The 22,064-nt window shown below is 38.5% G+C and overlaps 1 protein-coding gene across 1 annotated transcript; it reads left to right on the top strand.

Annotated features, from left to right (window-relative positions):
• The first annotated feature begins 1,821 nt into the window (after positions 1-1,821).
• Positions 1,822-21,209, top strand: LOC307036908 (mitogen-activated protein kinase 12). Its single transcript, XM_079677538.1, has 12 exons — positions 1,822-2,122; positions 4,181-4,310; positions 11,265-11,323; positions 13,814-13,925; positions 16,398-16,427; positions 16,960-17,007; positions 17,162-17,276; positions 17,379-17,450; positions 18,809-18,888; positions 19,061-19,139; positions 19,433-19,606; positions 20,305-21,209. Exons 1-12 carry the CDS (start codon positions 1,989-1,991, stop codon positions 20,364-20,366), a joined length of 1,095 nt encoding a protein of 364 aa, XP_079533664.1. The 5' UTR covers positions 1,822-1,988; the 3' UTR covers positions 20,367-21,209.
• Positions 21,210-22,064: the final 855 nt, after the last annotated feature.

The following is a 22,064-nucleotide window of genomic DNA, read 5'->3' as shown; positions in this document are numbered from 1 at the left end:
TCATGCCAGTCAGGGGTGGACAATCCCACAGTCTGATATGTAGATATAACATTGTATGGGAGTTTTTGGCAGTGGTGAAATGCAACATTGTAATCAACATTTACTCAAGTACTGTACTTAACCCTCCTGTTGTCTTTGGGTCAAATCTGACCGATGTACTACTTTTATCAATCATAACTTTTTTGTTTTACATTCGATTGCATTAAGGCTTTATGATATCCTTCACATTAGACATTTGAACATATACAATTGCAGATCACCACTTTCATTGAATTTTGGATGATTTAGTCAACTTTGTAACAGCCATGGTGTTCCCGGTGAAAAATGACCGCCATAAAGAAAAGGAATTAGTATAACCATCCGGATCAGATAAAACACACAGAAACACACACACACACACACACACACACACACACACACACACACACACACACACACACACACACACACACACACACACACACACACACACACACACACACACACACACACACACACACACACACACACACACACACACACACACACCCACACACACACACACACACACACACACACACACACACACACACACACACACACACACACACACACACACACACACACGTGAGGCGTGTGGCGCAGTGGAGTGGAGTAGTGCGTTGGTGTTCAGATCGGGTGGTCACAGGTTCAAACCCCACTGCAGTCAGCATGTCGTTGTGTCCCTGGGCAAGACACTTCACCCCAAATTGCTCCTGTGGTGATTGTCCACAGTATTGAGAATGTAAATCTCTTTGGATAAAAGCGTCTAACAAGTACACACACACACCTTGATTATATTGTTACATTATGGTACTTTATAAATGTACACCACTACATTTTGAAGGCAGATGTTGTGCTTTCTACAACGCTACATTTATTTTTCCAAACTTAGTTACAACTCACTTTGCAGATTTAAGTTATTTATACAAAATATGAATCGACAGATACATAGTCTAAGAATATTGAAGTGTTAGATACCAAGCGTTAGAGTCATTTAAATAAACCCCACCTTTACCAAATGCAAAATTCAAATGATGAACACATAAATGCATTAATAGTTATAATACAGTAATTTTTAAATATGTGGTGCTTACATGGGCTATTCTGCATAGTGAGTAGCCTACTTTTTTACTTTTATTTCTCAACATATATGTTGATGCTAATACTTTTTCACTTCTACAGTTCAGTTTTGAATGCACAACTTTTACTAATAAGTAACAGTGAGTGTATTTTAAATAATATATAAGTCATATTCTTAGTACTTTTACCACCTCTTGTGGTCACCATTATCAAATACCTGCCCAGTTTTTAACAAAAAGAAAGAGTCACCATTAAATACTTTTCTACAAAGAAGGTTTTGATAAAATCTGAGAAAAAATATAATATTTTAAATATTGCTTGATTTTTTTAGGCTGTAATTCCCACACACACTGTATTTAACGCGGATCTCAAATCCTTTAGCAGGCCCTTTTTTGTATTCAAGAAAATATAAAGTGTAAGAACATTATTAATTATATACACATAAAAAGTTGACACCAGGGGAACAGAGCTACTGTACACGTAGCTACAACGTTTAAACAAAAAGCTAAATAAATATTACAAAATGCAAAAAGAAAGAAATAGAGAAAGAACGAAAGAAAGAAATAGAAAAAGAAAGAAAGAAAGAAAGAAAGAAAATAATAGTAATAAATAAAATAAAAGGTCGTTAAAAAATACAATATAATACACATCTGGTTTCGGTTGCCTTCTGATTCCTAATAATGTTGTAATTCTCAGTGTTTCAACATGTTTTTGACACACACTGTTGGGAATGCTCCCCACGTGACAGGTTGTTGTGCAGGAATGGAGGCGTTTCACTGCTCTGCTCTTACCTTTCCTGCAAGGCTCACCTGTGGGGTTGAAACTCCAGATCTCTACAAACGTCTTATGATTTAAATCCCGACTGGCTGTCAAGAGGAACCAGCACCATGGCGTCTCCAGGGAAGGACTCCCCCGTCAGAACCGGCTATCACAGACTGGAGGTCCAGAAAACCACGTGGGACGTCCCGGACAAATACACGTCGCTGCGGTCGATCGGCTCCGGAGCTTACGGGACAGTGTGGTGAGTTTCCCTCTGGATGGGTGCACCACCTCGGCTGCACTGACGAGGAAGATGCCGCACAGTAAATGTCAGTTGTTGACTATGATATATATTTGTATATTTTACTCCAATAAAACATGCTTATCATGTCGTATGTTCTTAAAGGTCCCATTAATGCCTAAGGCATTACTAATACATATATAATTATTATTATTATTATTATTATTATTATTATTATTATTATAATAATAATAATAATAATAATAATAATAATAATAATACACTTAATTAAGCGTCTATGTAAGTAGCTACTCATTACATCAAGAATATACAAAAACTGTAAAACAGAAAACAGCAAGAATAGGCAGATGTCATGGGGGGAGAATTTAACCGAAAAAAGCAAAGCCTGAAGAAGTGGGTTTAAAGTGTATTAGTAAATGGTGAAAGGTGCTTGGTTGCTGGCCACTATCGGTATTTAAATGTTTGCCATTGCAAGTGATTTTCCTCGTGTAAATCCTAAGTCTGCATTCTGATCCCAGACTGAGCTGCAAGAGGCCGAGACATTTCTCTGACATCTGCTAACAGAAGCACTATTGTCCGCCTGAGGCGAGGCAGCAAGTCAATGCAGGTCCTCCGATACGACAGGAATCTCCTGAAGGAATCCAAGATACCACAGACACAGGACTATCTAATGATAAGCCACTGACAGACAAGACGTGATTACTGATAGTATCTTGTTTGGCAATTATATGCCAAATATATTATATGGGGCCCAATTTTCAAGTTGGAGATTTGTTTATTTTTCTATAAGAACTACAAACATTGTTTTAAAAGTTCCAATAACATGTCTGATAGCATCTCCAGGATAAATATAAACTTTTAAAAAAACATAATAAATCATTCTTAGTGTTTTAAACTGTTTTTCAACCAATTACAAAAATGAGTTAAGTTTAATGTTTAACATCTATATTGTTTTGCTTGTTGAGCCTATGGAAACAAATACCCTGCCTCAAACAATACATATTTTGTACATGGAAATGTATAATACTTTGCACAAATTATATTTTTCTTGTTGAAGTAATTGTATTGATTTCAGTTCTTCACGTTAAATCAAAACAATATTTTTCTCTTTTAAGGAAATAAACATAACGTTTTTATCTCATTCCAAAAATAAAGATGACATCACTGTTCCTCAACACAAATCGATATCTACGTGTTTATTACTTAAATAAATAACACACAACCCAATGTTCCAATACAATTAGACTATTTCAAATGAGGAAAAAAATGGTTTGCTGTTTAAAAAAAAAAATAACTTTAACATTATGACACTGTTACTGAAATGATCATTTCCTATCCTTCAAAGCCAGTGGTGTAAAGTAACTAAAGTACATTTACCCAAGTTCTGAACTTTCCCTCCACTACATGTATTGAATACCTTTACTTACTTCACAGATGTGGATGAATGATGTGAAATATAATCAAGTGTTAAATCAGACTTTAGTTCCACCTGGAGTAAATCCACAAGCTACCCTGCAGTATACAAAGTCATTCAGACTAGCTGCACCTTTACCAGCTTTGAGAACACTTTCATGATCAATCATTATAAAACACATCATATATATTATTCTGGAATGGACCAATCTGCACAATGACTACTTTTATTTTTGTTACTTTAAGTATATTTTGATGCTAATACTATTGTACTTTTATTTGAGTAACATTTTGATTGCAGGAATTGTACTTGTAACAGAGTATTCCTACACTATGGTACTTCTACTTTTACTTAAGTAAAAGTACTTGTTTTACCTTTGCATTTAGCAATAATAAAGATTTGAAATACTTCCTGATCCTTTTCTGTTTATATGTTTCCAAACGTAGGGCAAACGTAGGGTAAGGTCATTTTGGATTCTGTCAGACCATCAGGGGCAATCAGCAATGTTTTCTGTCTTTTGAAGACGAAACAATCGATGAATTGCAATCAATCAAAGAATATACAATTCCAATAGTGGATATATGCAGCCCTAGATTATGTTTCTCACACTGTGTATTCTTACTCTGTGTTTGATTCCACATCAGTTCTGCCCTTGACCAGAAGACCAAGGAGAAGGTGGCCATCAAGAAGCTGTACCGACCGTTCCAGTCCCTGATCCACGCCCAGCGAGCCTACAGGGAGCTCAGGCTGCTGCGACACATTCAGCACGAAAATGTAGGAACTTCACAAAAACAGGGATGTGGGATTTTTTAAGAGGGTGGTCACAGTAACATCAACAACGGAAGAAGGACCTACATGTGAATAGGCTTAGAATAAGAATATCACCATGCAGCTTTTCCCAGTCAATTAGTTAAAGGTCACCTATTATGCAGAATCCACTTTTTCATGTCTTTTAAACATGTGTCCCCTCTGTGTAAAGAGACTCTGAAAGTTTCAGGAACAAAGATTCTCTCTCTTTTTGTCCTGATCCATTTATATAAAAACCTGTCTGAAAATGAGCTGATCAGATTTTGGCCACTTTAAGAGGTCATAACGATGTTTTGGCTTGTTTAACCATTAGCCAATCACCAACCAAGGTAACCCCCCACCTTATCACCTGAATCTCCTCCTAGAGCACCATTGTGTTCTTTTTAACCAAATCTCTCTGATGCGGCTTTCACACCAGCGCTTTTCCCTTTCTAGCTCCGAGCTAGAGCTTTTCTGGTTCAGCTCCGGTTTCCCTTTTCTGCTCCCGCTTTGTTCACACCACTCAGAGCCGGGATGGTGCTGCCACTGCTGCATCATGACGTCACCGTTTACATCGCTGATTTGCTCCCCAACGGCGCTCACAACAACAACAACAACAACGGGGGACTGCGTCGGGTTGATGATCGTGTTCCTTTTAAAGCAAAGCCAGATTAAATTACATAACGACTTCTCCAACCTCATACTTTTCAGCCTGTGCAGCCCATGTATGGATTCCATCCGATGGCTGCTATAATAAAAAACAAAACGTCTGCCTGCTCTCCACAATGATCAATAACAGCAAACGGATGGTCACAGTAAGGTGCAAATAAACAGAATCACACGAAGCCTGGTTAGTGTTGCCTGACTTTATAAAGTGTGTTTCTTTTTATAAATGTGTGGTTGCCTTCTAGTCACTTTGCTCAGCACTACTGCTTGCAGGCAGGCATGACGAGACTCTTCAGTCGACCAAAGTTCAGGGGAGGTCGGTTTAGTTTCCTGCACGCCGCAACGTAAGAGAGACGTAAGAGAGACGTAAGTGATGCCGCCTCTTAACTCCGAAGCTCTTGCCTCTAGACCGACAATTTTTTGGAGCTGGAAGTGAACCGGATTCCGGAGCTAAGAGGCGGCGCCGCTGCGGTGTGAACAGGAAAAAACGGTACTTTACAGGCTCTAGCTCCGAGCCGGAGCTGCTAACGCGTTGGTGTGAAAGGGGCATCAGAGGGGCGTGGGGAGCGGCTCCTTATTTTCATCTAAAGTAACAGACAGAGAATCAGCACTTTGGAAACAGAGGGGATTATGGGATGCTGCAAGGATCTGTTTGGTGTTTCGAGACAAACACTTCAGAGACATGTTTTGAGACCTATAATGTATTGATGAAAAACAGTATAAGGGACCTTTAAGACAATTTATTTTATTTGTTTATAAAATATATGATTAAATATGCAAATGAGGCATTCTTTAAATAATAATGTTCTAAATTGCATTGATTTTTTTACTTATTAGAGTCAAAAGTTGTTACCAAGAGAATTTGCATATACTGTACTGCAGGGGTAGGCAAGTAAGTTTGGCCGTGGGCCAATTTTTTTCTGAGCCACAAGATGGCGGTCCAGAACATAATCAAAGCCTAATTCAAGGAATTTATTTTGGTAAGAGGGCGCAGCGCCCCTGTTCCCCGGTTCAGAAAAAACTCTGATATCGCTGATAACCCTCCCCATCAACACTCTGATGCGCAGTCAAATCCGCTGATTGGTTCACTGATGATATAGGCGCCCAATCCAGAGCCTCTGGCTAGACCCGCCCAAAGGGAGGCCCGTCCTCTCTAGCCCCATTTCAGTCCCATGTTAAAAGCCAGGGCTATTATCTGTATTTTAACAGACTTATCTTCTAAATTGAGGTGTATTTATTGTTCTCTTCTAAGTTTATTTTTCTCTGAAATTTTAGGGAGGATGGTCCTCCCTTTCCTCAATGGACAAGCCTCCACTGAGTAAAGTAGAGTTATTAACTAGGTAGCAGTGTTATTTAACATACTTTTATTGTCAAGTATTGTCAAGTTCTCTGGGTTTTTGGCATTTATTTGAGTGTTTGTCCACATTTGAGAGGCTTGAGGGGCAACAGAGGACGCATGGACAACTCAAATCCTTTTTTCCTTTTCTTTATTTCAACTTTTCAAGGACACATTAGGATTCTTTCAGGTTCAAAACCTTTGAAAAAAAAAGATTACAGCATGTTTTGCTTTGCAATTTAATATATTATAACCTAAATTAATCAGTAACTAAGTATTTTACTCAAACTCAATGTATTTAATAGTTAAATAAGTACTTTAATTGACCTGGTTCCCCACAACCACACATTTGCCTTATGTGACCCGCTCTATCGAAATCAGTCAGGAGTCGCAACGGCTCATTTCAAAATAAACGTGGATTTGCGTAAAAAACTAGTTTTTCGGGGTTCGGTTGTTTTGTTTGATTTAAATAAACAAAGTCTTGGCTTTCAGAATATGAAACTTGTATTTCCAAAATCACACGATAAATACATGTTTGAAGCTTGTAAAGGGAAGATGACAGCTCTCACTCACGCTCTGCTCTTCCGCAGCGCCACCTCCCCCCCCCCTCCGCCGACATTATGAATGTAATCATAGATAACACGGCAGGGTCCGTTACAGTTTGTTTTCATCTGATTTCAAATGAACAAAGTATTGGCTTTCAGAATATAAAGCTCGTTTCGGCAAATTCAGATGATAAATATAACTTTGAAGCTTGTAACGGCATAATTACAATCGGAGAACGGAGTAACTTGACGTCACAGCAGGCATAACAACAGCCGGTGTTTCTCGTGAGTGTTTTCCACGGGAAACAAACACAATACACACAAACGCAAAAATACACAAACACAATGTTCCCTTCCACCTATACATGCGAGTCGTCCTTTTCTTCAATTAATGCGATAAAGACGCACGAGAGGAATCGATTGACGCATAAAAACCTCGAGAACTGCCTGCGGATTAAAGTGACGTCCATATCACCAGATATCCAAAAAATAGCGATCGATGGGAGATGTCACTCTTCACATTAACGGTACGTCCACACAGCAGCTTTGAAAAAATCTTGAAAATCTTGGAGCTGGGCGTGTCTGAGAGCTTGGGGATTTTTCGCGAGCAACGCGACCAACAACCAATCACATGAATCTCCCGCCCCCGGCATACAAAGCAAAAAACCCCGGGGATTTTATGCAAGCAATATATATATATATTAGGGCCGGGACTTTAACGCGTTCATTAAGATTAATTAATTACACAAAAATTAACGCGTTAAAATAATTAACGCATTTTTATCGCACTTATTTTTGCACCGTGGAACGTTTCTCACTGGATGAGTTTCAGGGGTACCGATTATACTGGAGCACCAACTAACGTTCAACAACAAACCACAGTGAACAATAGTCAAACGTGAACGAAGAAGCTGATGAGACCGCTTTGGTTGGCCCCGTGGATGGGACATTTTGTTTTAAAAAACGGACGGATGGAAGCTTCGATAAGAGCACGGTTGTTTGCAAATTATGCAAAAAGGAATTTGCATATCACCGCAGCACATCAAGCCTCAAGTATCACCTCAATGCAAAACATATAGCAGCTAGCGTGGAAGCTAGCGTGGACGTTAGCCCGACTCGGAGTACAAGGACCCACACCCAATTCGCGTTGATCAAACAGTGGCCTATGCAACAGAGAGATTTTATTTTTCATCAGGATATTGGAAGAATAGGAGGGATTGAGGTCAATCACTGGCACTTTTTTATTTGATTTTAAATGGTACACTTTATGTTGAACTATTTATTACGTTGTTGGTGCAACTGGCACTTTATGTTGAACTGTTTATTGTTTTGGCCAAGGTTATTGAGAGAGTTGGACTGAAATTGATTAGATTTTTTAAATCAACTGTTGGTAAATCAACAAAGTCTGTTATGGCCTCTGAAGCAACAGAGAGATGTTTTCTAATAGTCAGGGTTTCCAATGTTCTGAATGTACTTGAAAGTATTGTGTTTTACTTAAAAAACAAAGTGTTATAGTTTACAGAAGGTCTACCTACCTATAGGCTACCTGAATCTCTGAAATGTACTATATTCCTAAATATGCTATTGCTACACTTTATGGCAAAAATTGCACTTTTCTGTTGGTCTTTGTTAAGTACCACCTTGAAAAAAATAAACAATGTTTTGTTGCTTAAGCTTATGTATTCAGTCATTATTCAATGGTATACTAAAATCCATGTGAAAAAAATTGCTTCTCACTGTTCTCAGGTCAAATATTTACATGTGATTAAAAATGCGATTAATTTCGATTAATTAATTACAAAGCCTGTAATTAGATACAAAAATTTAATCGAGTCCCGGCCCTAATATATATATATAAACTCCCCAAACAGGCGCAAACCTACCAGTTTCACCCACTGTCTCTGCCACCTCCCTCCATGCCTGGTTCCTCCGGTTTGTATCCCGGTAAATAGTTCTGGTCGTAAAGAACCGGGTGATTTGCTACCGTAATTTCTCGTTTGGAATAGGAGGAAATTAATATGGCTCTCCCAGCTTGCACGCGGTTTGATTGGCTACTATGGCTAGCGCTTGTAATGTCAGATTTGCATAAACGGGATTTGATTGGCTGACGCTTCCAGCTCAGCTTCAAAAGTTGAACATTGCTCAACTTTTGAATCCTGAAAATCCTGTAAATCCTGTAAATCTTCGCTTCGCTTCCGCACAATGCAGTTCGGCGAAAAGCGAGGCAAAGTGACGTCACTCAAAGTCAAAGTGACGTCATTCAAAGTCAATGGGCAGAGAAGCGTTGGAAGCGTTGGAAGATTTTTTTAAAGCTGCTGTGTGGACGTACCGTAAGTGAGTACCAAGCCTGTCGTAATTGTATTTAATCGCCTAATTATATTTTTTATATTTTTGAATGAATGGCTCATTGTAATTATTATCTCTAATGTAGCGTGTTTGCTCTGTAGTTTCAGGAGCATATGCACCACCACTCCTCGCCCTCCATGATCAAGCGGCTTCTCCAATTTTGTTGTCAATGTTTTGCCTGAACTTTGTTACTGTTCACATATAAGTAAACATTACGGTTGAATGATTTAGTGAGCTGGTGTTATTTTTTTCAAAGCACACACCGAATGTTGGATATTTCAGCAGCACACGCTGTCCACCTATTGATCCACTATCAGCGTCAGTGCCTGATTGTGCCTGTGCTGTGTGTCATTCACTCTCAACATGGATAAAGTACAATAAGCATTCTTCAGGTGTAGGTAGATTCTCTATTCGGACATTATAGCCTATATGTGCGACTGTCGGTCCGATGTTGTAAAAAAAAAAAAAGAAATCTCAAAATATTTTTTTATTTTTTATTCTCAAAATTACGGGCCAAATATTATTGCTGGCGGGCCAACAATGGCCCGCGGGCCGCCTGTTGCCGACCCATGCTGTACTGTATCTTCTTTTTGGATGAACTTTTAATGAATATTGTTCTTATCTCAACCTCTGTAAAAACCTTTATAATTTAAGTAGGAATGGCGTATGTTTTGGTGTATGTTTCTGATCATAGTGCAGGTAAAAAACACATAATGGGTAAAAATAAATAACTGATTGATCTCACCATAAAACTGAGCCAGTTGAAAAACTTACATTAAGAGATTTTTTGTATTATTATTATTGCTTATATACAAATAAGGTTATATTTAATCAAATGTTTTTGGTGTATTTAATAAAAAACTACAAATGAAAATAGACAATGTTAGTCAAATAAATTAAAATAATGTTTTTTTAGTTTTTTTTTTTTAATCTGGTACAGCCGGCCAATGGCAAGAGACTCACTGTCATACCATGACTTGTTATCTGAGCGTGTTTGTTTAGTTCTACTCACACAGAAAGGTCAACCCTATGAGATTAGTTGATTTTGAGGATAAGCAAACTTTGCTGACCACTCAACAAGAAGAGCCCATACAGATCTCACCAGTCCTCCCTGACCAGCTGGTAGTGTTGTGTTTCGTTGGAACCCTCATGATTCAGTGTTTTAGCTGAAAACCTTACATAACCTCCATTTACTCGGCAGGTTTTTGGAAGTCAACAAATTAAATGAGTTTCAACTATTTTACCACCACCAAAGAGGTTATGTATTTGATTTGATTTCTTTATATGTTTGTCAACAGGATCAAGAACAAACTACTTGCCAGATTTTTTCGGAACTTGGTATATTTACAAAATTGGCTAAGAAGGAACCCATTACAAATCTGTATCAAACTCAATTAATGGGGAAAGACCATTATTTCTGCTCTATCATACCACCATCAGTTCTGCCTTCATCCAAGTGCCTTCATCCTAGTGCCTTCATCCTAGTGCCTTTATAAGAGTTCATGAGTTGTACCTCGTTTACCTCCGCCAAAGAGGATATTTTATCGGTTTTGGTTTCTTTATCTGTTTGTCAGCAGGGTTATGGAAAAACGACTGGCGCAATTGGTGTACCAAGGGGGAACCCATTAATATTTGGACACATTTGGAAATGGCAAAATATCACCCTTTCAGAGTCCCCTTCTAGTAAAAGTTGTGTTTACTTTGTCATAGAAAGACAAGTTAACATAAGACTTTCATTGCATTTTGTATCCTGTGTTGTTAGTTTCTGTGTTTGGATTTAAAATCAATAGAAGGACTGCCATTTAAAAATTGGCCCATACATCTTACATAGAAAATGATGTGACATTGGATGGAAAAGACTGTGATACTTAGAAAGAGAGTTGAAGGAGCCACAGAAACGTCAGTGCTGTAAACATGACACTCAAACCATTGAAAAACACTTGAAAACACTTCATTGCATTGACCTCTTCACAAAAGTGTGTAAGCGTTTCCTACATGTGTATCACTGGACGTGTATATTAACGTCCTTACTGTTTTTCTTTTTTAAAGGTGATCTGCCTCCTCAACGTCTTCACACCCGACTCCACACCAGAAAAGTTCCAAACCTTGTGAGTCTGGATTCAGAAACTGCATACTTTTGCTCATTGTCGCAGCTTGTCAAGACCCTGTGTGCAAGTGTGTGCAAGTGTGTGCAAGTGTGTGCAAGTGTGAAGAGTTCAAGTGAGGATGTGTGAGAGCAAGCTTGTTCATGTTTGCTGTGGTTTGTGCGGCTGTATTTCCTCACCATAGCAATGAGCAGTGGTGGTTCTAGACTCATTTTACTTGGGGGGGCCGTGATGGGGCCAGTTGTATAATAAGAGGGGCCCATTAAATGCGGGACAAAGACAGTGTTCATAACTTTTTTAGTTCAGTATAAAGTCGTAGTGCATAAAAACAACATAAAATACCATTATTGGTGTTTGATTTACTAATTGAGTTTGTGTCAATGACTTAGTTACAATTTTAGTGTAATTAACTGTATGTAGTTACTTAGGCCCAAGATACAAACCATTAAAGCAGTTTGGGGAAGTAATTATTTATACAGCCAACTTTATTTTTTTTAATTTCCTTCTGTTTGTTGGTATTTGTCACAAAACTTGTTTCAGTAACTTAGTTTCAATTTATTAAAATACATTACTGAGAAAAAAAAACATCCCTGTTGACTTTGACCCAGGTTTGTCAGGGTAGAGCGAAGCAGACAGGACCCAAATGCAGATTTCACAGAATCTTCCTTTATTTCAAGGTAAACTAGAAAACAAACAGAACTCTTCCCCGTGAACACAGTCAAGACAAACAAGGAACTAACAATGACAGACAGAAAAACCAGAACTTAAATACACACAAGACTAATCAAAGAAACAAGAGACAGGTGAGCAGGGAGGAGAAAACACAGGGACACAAGGTGAACACAATCGGGTAATCAGACAGGAGGGAACACAGACAGAAAGCAACAGGCAAGACAGGGGGTGAACACTTTTTAAAATAAAAAAGGAAACCAAAGACAGAAAAAGACAAGACAAAACAAAACACAGACAGATCGTGACAAGTGTATAGCACAGTGTTTGCTGCAACACTTACATAAAATAAAAAAATAGCATTGTCATAGATTTATTCTTTTGGAGGGGGACCACAGGAGGGGTCCAAGCTCAGTCACGTTGAATTGACCCCCCCCCCTCCCTCCAATGATCGCAAGAACATGAGACAAAATTGCTTGGAATAACCTCCGATGAGAAATGATCACGGTCTGAAATAATTTACAACATTGTGAGAAAAATGGGAAGGAGTGTGTCAAGAGTCATAAAAATGACACCACAAGAAGCCATTAGACGTTTTTTAAATCCATTGGTTCTGTCAAAGCTTGTTAAAAATGGGATCCTATGCTTCATATAGCGACAGCAGGAAACAAACAAAGTCGCTGAGAGGCTGAGGCCGGGCCTGTTTGGTATTGTATGACACGTTAAAAAAGAGTACTTGCTGAGATCAAAACTCTGTTGAATTGTAATGTAGTTTAATTAAAAAAGCGCGGTGATCAGACATAGACATTGTAATAATAATGATCAAAGCAATCATAAATCTTGCGGTCAACAAAAAGTACAACGGCCCTGTGTCACCCTCTCTTCCACACACGCTTCAATTTGTTTTGAAACAATTATTCAGAAATTATAATTGAACTGTGTCTGTGTAAGACAGCTGCCCTCTCGTGTACCTATATTTGTTGATTTTATCTTTCTATGCCTTCAGTTTCTCTTAAGTCCTGACACGACGCTCATCGACGGCCCGACATCTATCGACGGCCGAGATCGGCTTGGTGTGTAAGCTGATTTCGGCCGTCGATAGATGTCGATAGATGTCGATAGATGTTTGGCCGTCGATAGATGTCGATAGATGTCGATAGATGTCAATAGATGTCGATAGATGTCTGGCCGTCGATGAGCGTCCTGTCGCCCTACTCAGATTGGTGTGTCTTGGTGTGTCCCGCACCGCCGTGTCTTTTCAGCCTTGCCGACACCTTCCGCCGCCAATTCGACATATCGAATCGGGAGACTGTCGGCTAAAGGCCGTCAGCCAAAGAAATCACTCTGATTGGCTGTTCAGCTTAGCGAATCAGTGCATGAGAAGCGAAACGGAAGTGAGGGACCCAAACAAACGATTAAGAAGGCAAATCTGAGATTTCATTTAACTCCAGCTCTCGACACAGGTTCGGGAAAGCCCCATGAACTTCTCGCTGTAGAGTGAAAATGGAACGCACACGCAATTTGTTGTTTGTTTATATCACGCTGTCTGTTCTTCTTCTCTCGGTGTATCACGCAGTCTGTCTTCCGGTTGTTGCGTCTTTTGAATGATAAATACACACTACCGCATGCGCAGTTCGTACGTGCAACTTGGCCGTTGGCTGAAGTCTTTGTGGGGTGTTCCAGTGCGAAACATGGACAAGACACAGGAGACGTGAGGCAACGTTCCGTCGGGACATGTTCTTTGGTGTTCTTTGGTGTTCTTTGGTGTTCTTTGGTGTCAGTTTGGTGTGTAAGGACCTTTAACTTTTCTTCTTCTCTCTGTAGTTATATGGTCATGCCGTTAGTAGCCCAGGATCTGGGCCACATAATGAAGAAGCGGAGATTAACTGATCGCATCATCACATACCTGTTCTACCAGCTGCTCAGAGGACTCAAGGTAAGTGATTATTACTTTTCTCACTTGATTGTTACACATATGGGTCAATTACGTTTTTTTAACGTTTATTCAACATTAAGCATCGCTTTAAATAATGTCATATGAGGCTATCTTAAAAATAAGTCATTTTCTTAACATGCTTAACCATTTTTCCAAACGGTATTCTTAAAAGGTGGGGTATGTAATTTTGGAGAAACCAACTCGAGTGCGCTAGAATTTGAAACTACGCAGCCGAAAAAAATCTGCTGCTTCCTTCAGACTTCCTTACAGAGCCCTGCCTCCAACACACACGAACGTGCACATGACCAATGAGGGCACGAGATAAGTTTGTGCACAGATGGAAGGCTGACAGGCAGGTAGGCCATCCACTTATTTTAGCCGGGCCGGCTCAGATGATTGGTCGTGCTTTTTACAGCGCTACGGCTTCCACAGATGACATTTTTTGTATGTATTTATTGTCAAAGCACTTAATATATTCATTGCTATCGGGATGTTAAGAGCATTCCATGGAATATAAAAACAAGTGTTTCTGAAATAAATGACATACCCCACCTTTAAATGTTTAGAGTATTTGCATTTCTTCTGAGATTTTGTTAAAAGTGATATGTTTTGTTAATTAATGTTGCTGTTGCTTTCTTAAATGTATTTGATTTGTCCTGTTAATCACAAGTGAGACAAATATTTATTAAAAAAATACAGTGGAAATACAGGATCAGTGATTTATATTATATTTGTTGTGTCTGTTCTGGGCTACTGTAGAAACATATCAGTGAACTATGGCAGAACCCTTGGAAATGACCTGCTCTCAATGTAGAAATGAAGTTGAAATGAATTTGAAACTAATGAAATCACAACAATTCTTAGTTTTAGGTCAGAGCAGGGTCTCAGAATTCACATGTCACTGCTAACCAGCCCAGTGTGTGCTGGAGGTCAACACAAGGTTGGCAGCAGCTTCAGAAAGCAGAAATGCTAACCCTTGGTGACACTACTAAACCCCTTCTCCTCCACGTGTTGAGAAACTTTTGATTAAAAAAAACGGAACTTTTTGTAAATAAGGCTTAAGGCATTCACTCCTTTTAATAAATGAAGCGAAGTGCAATATCAGTGGATGTAGGACACGATTAAGCAATTTACAATCTTTTGACAGCTTTCAACACCAAATGAATAATGCACATTTAAAGTACAGACAGACAATTAGTTTTCTTATATATCTTTTCATCACATAAAAATTTACAACCTCCGGCAAAAAGGTCAACAAATAAAATTAGATAATATTACTTAGTCCTGTGCTAATCCAACGTTTTGTATTAACAGTGGATCATGTGTGTCATCTGAAATAATTCATTCGTAGTGAATAACACTCTCCGCATTTCCCCAGCACTAGAGAGCATTTTTGCGTCTTTCCGATAATTCTTTTCATTTTTTTCACTGTTTCAAGGTCTTCACAGGCAGATATTTTCAACAGAAACCTCTGAAAAGGCATTGTACACTCCCTGCTCAGCACCAATCAGCGACCAGAACCAGTAACAAACTAGCGTTGGAACATAGTGGAGCATTTAGCAGCTATAGATGTAGCTATTTCCCTCAAGAGTTGGTGGAGACCAAATCTGTTTTGGTCTCCAGATAAAAGAAGAGTTAATATTGGCTTTCCACAAACTATACGAGGGCAAGCTCGTATATAATGCAATGTTGCTCAGCACCAGCTTGATTTGTAAATATGCAACTGTATGTATTATGCCAATGTAATTCACAGCGTGTTATGCAGGGGAAATCAATGTAATGTGCATGTGCATTAAAATCCTAGCCTAATTTGTGTTCAGTATTATGCTCACTACTCCCCAAATACGGTGTGAAAAAAATGTCTTTAGAAAATTCAAGGTACTAATGTTCATTACGGGAGAGGGAGTATATAAGTAAAGTATAATAAAAAGTCACTACAGCACTTCCCATAATCATTATGCCATGTTGGAGTAGATTTATAGCGCAAATATGAGTTTGGATAAATGAAGGTCGCATGTCTTGCTGGCATTTTAAGTACAATGTTTTCACTTTACTCACAGTCTGCTTCACCCTTATTTATGCTTTTCCACTCACCACTTGTCAATGTGCAACCAAGAGGGCTCGATGGAAAGGAAAGGAAAGCACGCTTTGAACTGGAAACTAAGACTAACTTCTCCCAAATGCCTCTTTGTCTTTGAATTAAGCTGCAGACATCTCTCGTTCTGAGATTGTTTCCCTTTCTTATCTGTGTGCTTTAAGTGTGCTGTAAGAGCCTGGATTTACTCCAAGGGCTGTAAAATACACAAAACAGAGCCGTCACAGTGGGCTGCGGGTGGAGACTATAAGTATTTTTAAATCCACAAGTCAATACCATGGCATTTAGAGAGCCTGCTTGCTTTGCTACACTTTGTCAGAGAGAAGAATGTCCATTTGTGTTGTTTATTCTAAAATCTGTGTTCTCTTTCTTTACAGTATATTCATTCTGCAGGCATCGTCCACCGGGTTGGTTTTTATTCTTTTTTTGTATACAACACATATTGTAGAGATTGTTTCCCACTCATTACAACATTAGTGTTTAATTAAGTTATACATCCAATGAAATAGTTCACACATTTAAATGTCAAAGTTCTGGTTTTTGTGTTGGTCAAGTTCTAGGTCTGAATTGTGTGTGTTCCTTTACAAAAGATATTAGATGGATAAATTAAGATTCATATTCAAAGATATTTCCCAGAATGACTCACTACTTACTCAATGTAGCCTTATTCAGGTGTAGTGCAATGGATTACATATATGGTTTGTTTTATAGGTTCCTTTAACGCAGGGACTAAACAATTTCCCCTTCTTTTTACTTTAAAAGCTAAGCTAGGCCGACTGTTGCTCGATAACTATCATACAGACGATTGGTATCAGTCTTTTTTTATCAAATGCTCAGAACGAAAACAGCAATTGAGTATATTTTGACCTATTACAAAGTGTGTTTACTATTTCACTATAGACTTTATGCAAATAAGACATCTCATGTGTTGGATTTTAGGATCTGAAGCCTGGTAACCTTGCTGTGAATGAGAACTGTGAATTAAAGGTAAGCAAAAAAAAGTTGCATAATCAGAATGTAAGATGATGATGAGTTGCGGCCTTAAATCGGATCTTCAGGATTTGTAACTTTAATTGTTGTACTTGCGAAAAAGTGAAGAGGAAATAGATTCAATGGTTAATCCAAGTGTCACTATCCTCAGATCCTGGACTTTGGACTTGCAAGACAGGCAGAGAGTGAAATGACTGGTTATGTAGTGACGCGCTGGTACAGAGCACCAGAGGTCATATTCAACTGGATGCACTACAGTCAAACAGGTAACAATATTACCTTTCAGTTTGTAAAAAAATAGAACTGAATATTGCAGTACGCTAAGGCAAATGATAACATTTTCATTATTGAAATGCTCACCCCCACAGTGGACGTGTGGTCGGCCGCCTGTATCCTGGCTGAGATGTTCACTGGCCAGGTGCTTTTCCCCGGACACGACAGTATCCTCACACACTCAGATCACTGTGTTGCAATAAGGCTGTGTATGTTCAGCAATAGCAGTCAGAAACCCACACTGCAACCGGCATTTTTAATAGAATATTTTGAACAACTGAAGACAGCATGTGGTGGCCAATATATATATATATATATATATATATACACTGTCGGAGCTGGAGAAATATTTTGACAAGAAACTCAAAAATGTACAAAGAAAACTAGTTGGGGAATTGTTAAGCTAATTTATGGCTATTCTAATCTCCGATAATTTTTGATGTTTAGCACTTTGATCTCTGAGAATATCCACTTTTTTAAAATCATAATTTCATAACTTTAATCCAGAAACAAGTGTATTTTTACTATGAATGTTCCCTCCCTCTCCAGCCTGCAATAGCCCTCAAACAATTCAATAAACCGATGCAACATTGTGAGATTTTGGAGTGTTCCATATAATTTACACACTTCGGTTTATTGTAACAAGTACTGTTATCACAGTATCACTCTAGCACCAGGTGGGAATGGACTCAAATGTGCAACCACAGACAAAAGAAGGTTGAATAAGCTCTACCTAAATAAAGAAAAACATATTTTCTGTTAACTATCAAAAAAGGAGACAGAAGAAAGTAACAACAGAAACACTTGGCTATTAAGGGGCAAACTCATAGAAAACATGAGAAAATACCACTGGAATACCTGTGCCGCTAACAGGGAACAGACGTAACAACTGGCAGAGACAAAGGAGGCAGCACAGACTAAATAAACATAGGGTGATTAGGGACAGGTGACCCTGGCCAGAGCGGCAATCACAGAGAAGCATAGACACAGGGCCAGCATGTGACAACTGAAAACTATTTCTGCTGCGTTTAGGCAGTTTCCTAATTTAAAGGAGCATTTGCTGATTTTAGCAACAAGGATATCTCACCTCAGGCAAAGTTACTTTGCTTCATCACAATCTGGAGGTGTGAAGTTTCAAAAACAAGGATATAAAACAGGGTCAAATAAAACAAGGCTTTTGGTTGATCTATGCAAAGGCACTGCTCTTGGAGCTCGTCCCATACTATTGAGTAAAAGTCAGGATAATTTCAGCCTATGCGGCTTAAACTCTGACTATTTTCCACCCAACTCTGTTAAAGTGCAGAACTAAGTCACTGAAGCATCCCTTTAATGATATATCTTATTAAAAATGAGCCTATCAATCCTAACTGCATGAAAAGTATACACAAATAATACCCAATCAAATATTATAAAATATAGCTGCTTCTTTATTTTGTAATTCAGTTCGCTATATCACGTTTGCAGATTGAAAGACTTGCAGAAATGCATTTTATGTTGTACATTCTTCCTGAAGCAGCCTGTTCAGGTATTGATCAGCTGAAGAAGATCCTCCGGCTGACAGGGACACCGGACTCCTCCCTGGTCCAGAAAATGCAGAGTAAAGATGTACGTTATGCAATGCTAGCTAACATAAGCACATGGTATCTTCCATATATAGAATTCAGGCATAGAGGCATTTCACAGTGGAAATTACACGTGTCATTTTGCGTCAATTTCTTGTTTCTGTTGTTAGCTCATGCTTGGGAATAAAATGTAACTGCTCTTAACTGTTTTCTAGGCGCAGTCGTATGTGCAGGGTCTACCTCCACAGAAAAAGAAAATCTTCAAGGAAGTATTTCCATCAATGGAGGGAAATGGTGTGCTAAAGCGCTCCTGCTCATTGACTTTAAACTGAGATTCATTGCATTTCTCTCGTCTTGAAATACACAATACCTCTATGCCGGTCTTGGCAACCTGTTCTTGACCATCGTGTCGGAAAAAATATTGTACTGTAGATAGCAGGATTTGCCTTATGTTTATAACAAATAGAAAAGCGAAAATAATCAAGTTAAAAATATGAGTAAAAAAGACAGAAATTTTAGTTAACGTTTAAGTAAATGAAAAGAATGTCATTGAGTAGTGATGTGTTTTTATTTGTTGATGCTTCCAGCTGTAGACATTCTGGAGGGCATGTTGATACTGGACCCAGAGACCAGGCTGACAGCCAAGCAGGGCCTTGGGCACCCTTTCCTGGCTGAATACCATGAGCCAGAGAGCGAGCCGGACTCTGACCCCTATGACGACTCCTTTGAGAGCCTGGAGCTCGCCGTTGGGGAGTGGAAGAGTAAGTTCTGAATACACACAATGCCTATTCTGAAAATGGGCATTATGTGTTGTAAAAGTGCAATCATTAATTTATTGCAAATAAAGTGGTGCAGTAATTACGTTTTTTATAAGCAGACCTGGAAGTTAGCATTGCAAGGAGACCTTGACAAAAAAGCAAATGGGATTTGTCCATTGGATTTGAAATATAAGAAAATAAGCTTTGAGGCTAATATTTATTTATGATACTAACAGGGTTTATTCAGCAGGGTAATCTCCACATATGAACACCACTTTGACAGCTTTTGAACTACTAAAACTATGAACTACATCACGGTATCATGGCTGTGTATCCCCACCGCTAAGCTACAGGCATCTAATGTTTAGGGTGATGAAATGTAGCCACTTGTTAGCAACCATCATTTGTACCACATGATAGCCTCATACAATCATGGGGTATTAGCTGATTTAATTTATGTCATAGATCCAACATTTTAAATCTCGTAATCTTGTGTTAACAATAAACCTTATTTCAGAAGCCTTACCAAAAACCAATCAAAAGATAATTGACTTTAAGATAAAGGAACCGGAGGTGCTTTTATTCTAACTTATTTCAATGTTTTAGGAGTCCTCGCTGCTCTACTATATTCACTTATAAATACAAATAACCTTAAGTGATTTCATGGGAAATGTCTAATTCTGTTTTATTTTTGTAATTAGGTCTTATCCACATGGAGATCATGACATTTGACCCTGAAAACCCCAGTAAGACGGCCATGTAGGAAGCTTCGATGTGCTGGCGCCATCAAGTGTTGATTTTAATACAGACACAAACTGAATGGTCAACAACATTGTCAAACACTGAGAAACAAATATAAAAGAACATTCAGATATTGTCTGAAACATCTGAGAGGCCTTACACATTTAAATGTGTTTAATTGAAGGGCAGCTTTACTTGGTATGGTGGTACAACAGTGCAAAATAGTAATTGTAGGTCAAGAATAAATACCTTACTGAGCCATGGAGGGGGTGTATCTTCTGAGACTAAATGGTTTGTTTCCAAGAAAAAACACCTTTTTACTTTATGACAATTATTGTAGATTTTGAGAAGAAAATTACATATATAGGCCTTCAGTGAAAAAAAGTGAGCCCTCCTCATGCAATCAGGTTTGCAACACTGAGATACTGGTTGTTTTGGCCTCAAATGAACATATTACCATAAGCATCTGAACTTTGACAGGACAGGACTGTGAATCGGGCCTGTATTATAACCTTCTCGTTTTTTCTTGGGTAAAACCTCCATTCCCTGGAATGTTGTCTTTATTTTCACCTGCAATGGCCCTGATGGTATGGTGACCTGTACAAGACAATAACAAACAGAAAGTCTATGCGGAAAATCTACTATTTTATGATAGAAAGATAACCCGGTCTTATAATAAAAAATACCCTTGGTTGCATTGTATCTAGCTTCACAAGGACAGTTATTATCCATGTCTCCTTCTGTACGTTCTCGTGCTACATACTGTATATAAAGGGTATAACATGCAATTTCTTAAAAAATATGCTGTTTTTTTTATTGTTGGAGTTCACACATTTTTTTGCAAATAAAACATGGTATAACATGACACACGTTGTTGTTATTCAATTATGTTCAAATGACTAATTGGATCGATTTCAATAAATCAAAGATGGATACTGGTAAAAACTAAACAAACAAAGGCAAACAGTGTCATACAATCCTCCATCACTAGAGGGCAGCATCATATCATTGTAAAATTCATTTTAAGAGGATGAAGTTAAGTTGTGAATGTTCTTGGTAGCAAAACCAACGGAGACATACGGTACAGAATAAAGCTACTACAGCAGAGGTGGCAAACCCATGCGGTGCACAGTCTCATGCGGCTCGTCAGTTAATTTCGATTTTTAATTGTGTGTTTGTTTGTTTTTGCGCAAATGTATCCCAGTTCACAAAGAGTTAATAACACAAAAGTTTCAGGCCAATCGTTACACAGAGTTTTCAACAAAGAAGTGCTTTAGCCAATCAGAATTCAGATCCTGCAGTACCGGAGGCGGGCTTTGACTTTGACTCGCGATTTGATAGTGAGATATATCTGCTTCCGATTGGCAGAAATATAACTCAGATAAAACCGTTATAGCTCAATATAATGTTGTCAAATCAAAACGGTAACACTTTGCAGTTGTATATGTGTGTCTGAGAGGGCCTGCTCCTGGAAAGCTGGCAACTGACACAAAAGGACTCAAAGAAAGAGAGAAAGTGCATCTCTTGTCAGCAGAGCTTCCGTCAATCATGTCATTTGAGGAGAATTAACAAAAATACACTTCATTTATTTTTAAATAACTGTCATGAATCTGTGTGTGAGATACAGACAGGGAGAAAAAAGACCAGGCATGTTTTTATTAAATTATCAACAAATATCGCGTATGTGCCCTTTCATGCATTTGAGCCCCTTCCACATCCT

The sequence above is a fragment of the Notothenia rossii genome (genome assembly GCF_949606895.1).
Source record: "Notothenia rossii genome assembly, chromosome: 4".
In the NCBI taxonomy this organism is placed as follows: Eukaryota; Metazoa; Chordata; class Actinopteri; order Perciformes; family Nototheniidae; genus Notothenia; species Notothenia rossii.
Note: the sequence above shows the minus strand (reverse complement) of the source record. Positions and strands in the feature narration are given on the sequence as shown.

Coding starts and splice junctions, on each gene's coding strand:
- LOC307036908 (XM_079677538.1), top strand. CDS start 1,989: ATGGCGTCTCCAGGGAAGGACTCCCCCGTCAGAACCGGCTATCACAGA. Junction 16,428..16,959: donor CTGCAGGCATCGTCCACCGG/GTTGGTTTTTAT, acceptor GTTGGATTTTAG/GATCTGAAGCCTGGTAACCT. Junction 19,607..20,304: donor CGCCGTTGGGGAGTGGAAGA/GTAAGTTCTGAA, acceptor TTTTGTAATTAG/GTCTTATCCACATGGAGATC.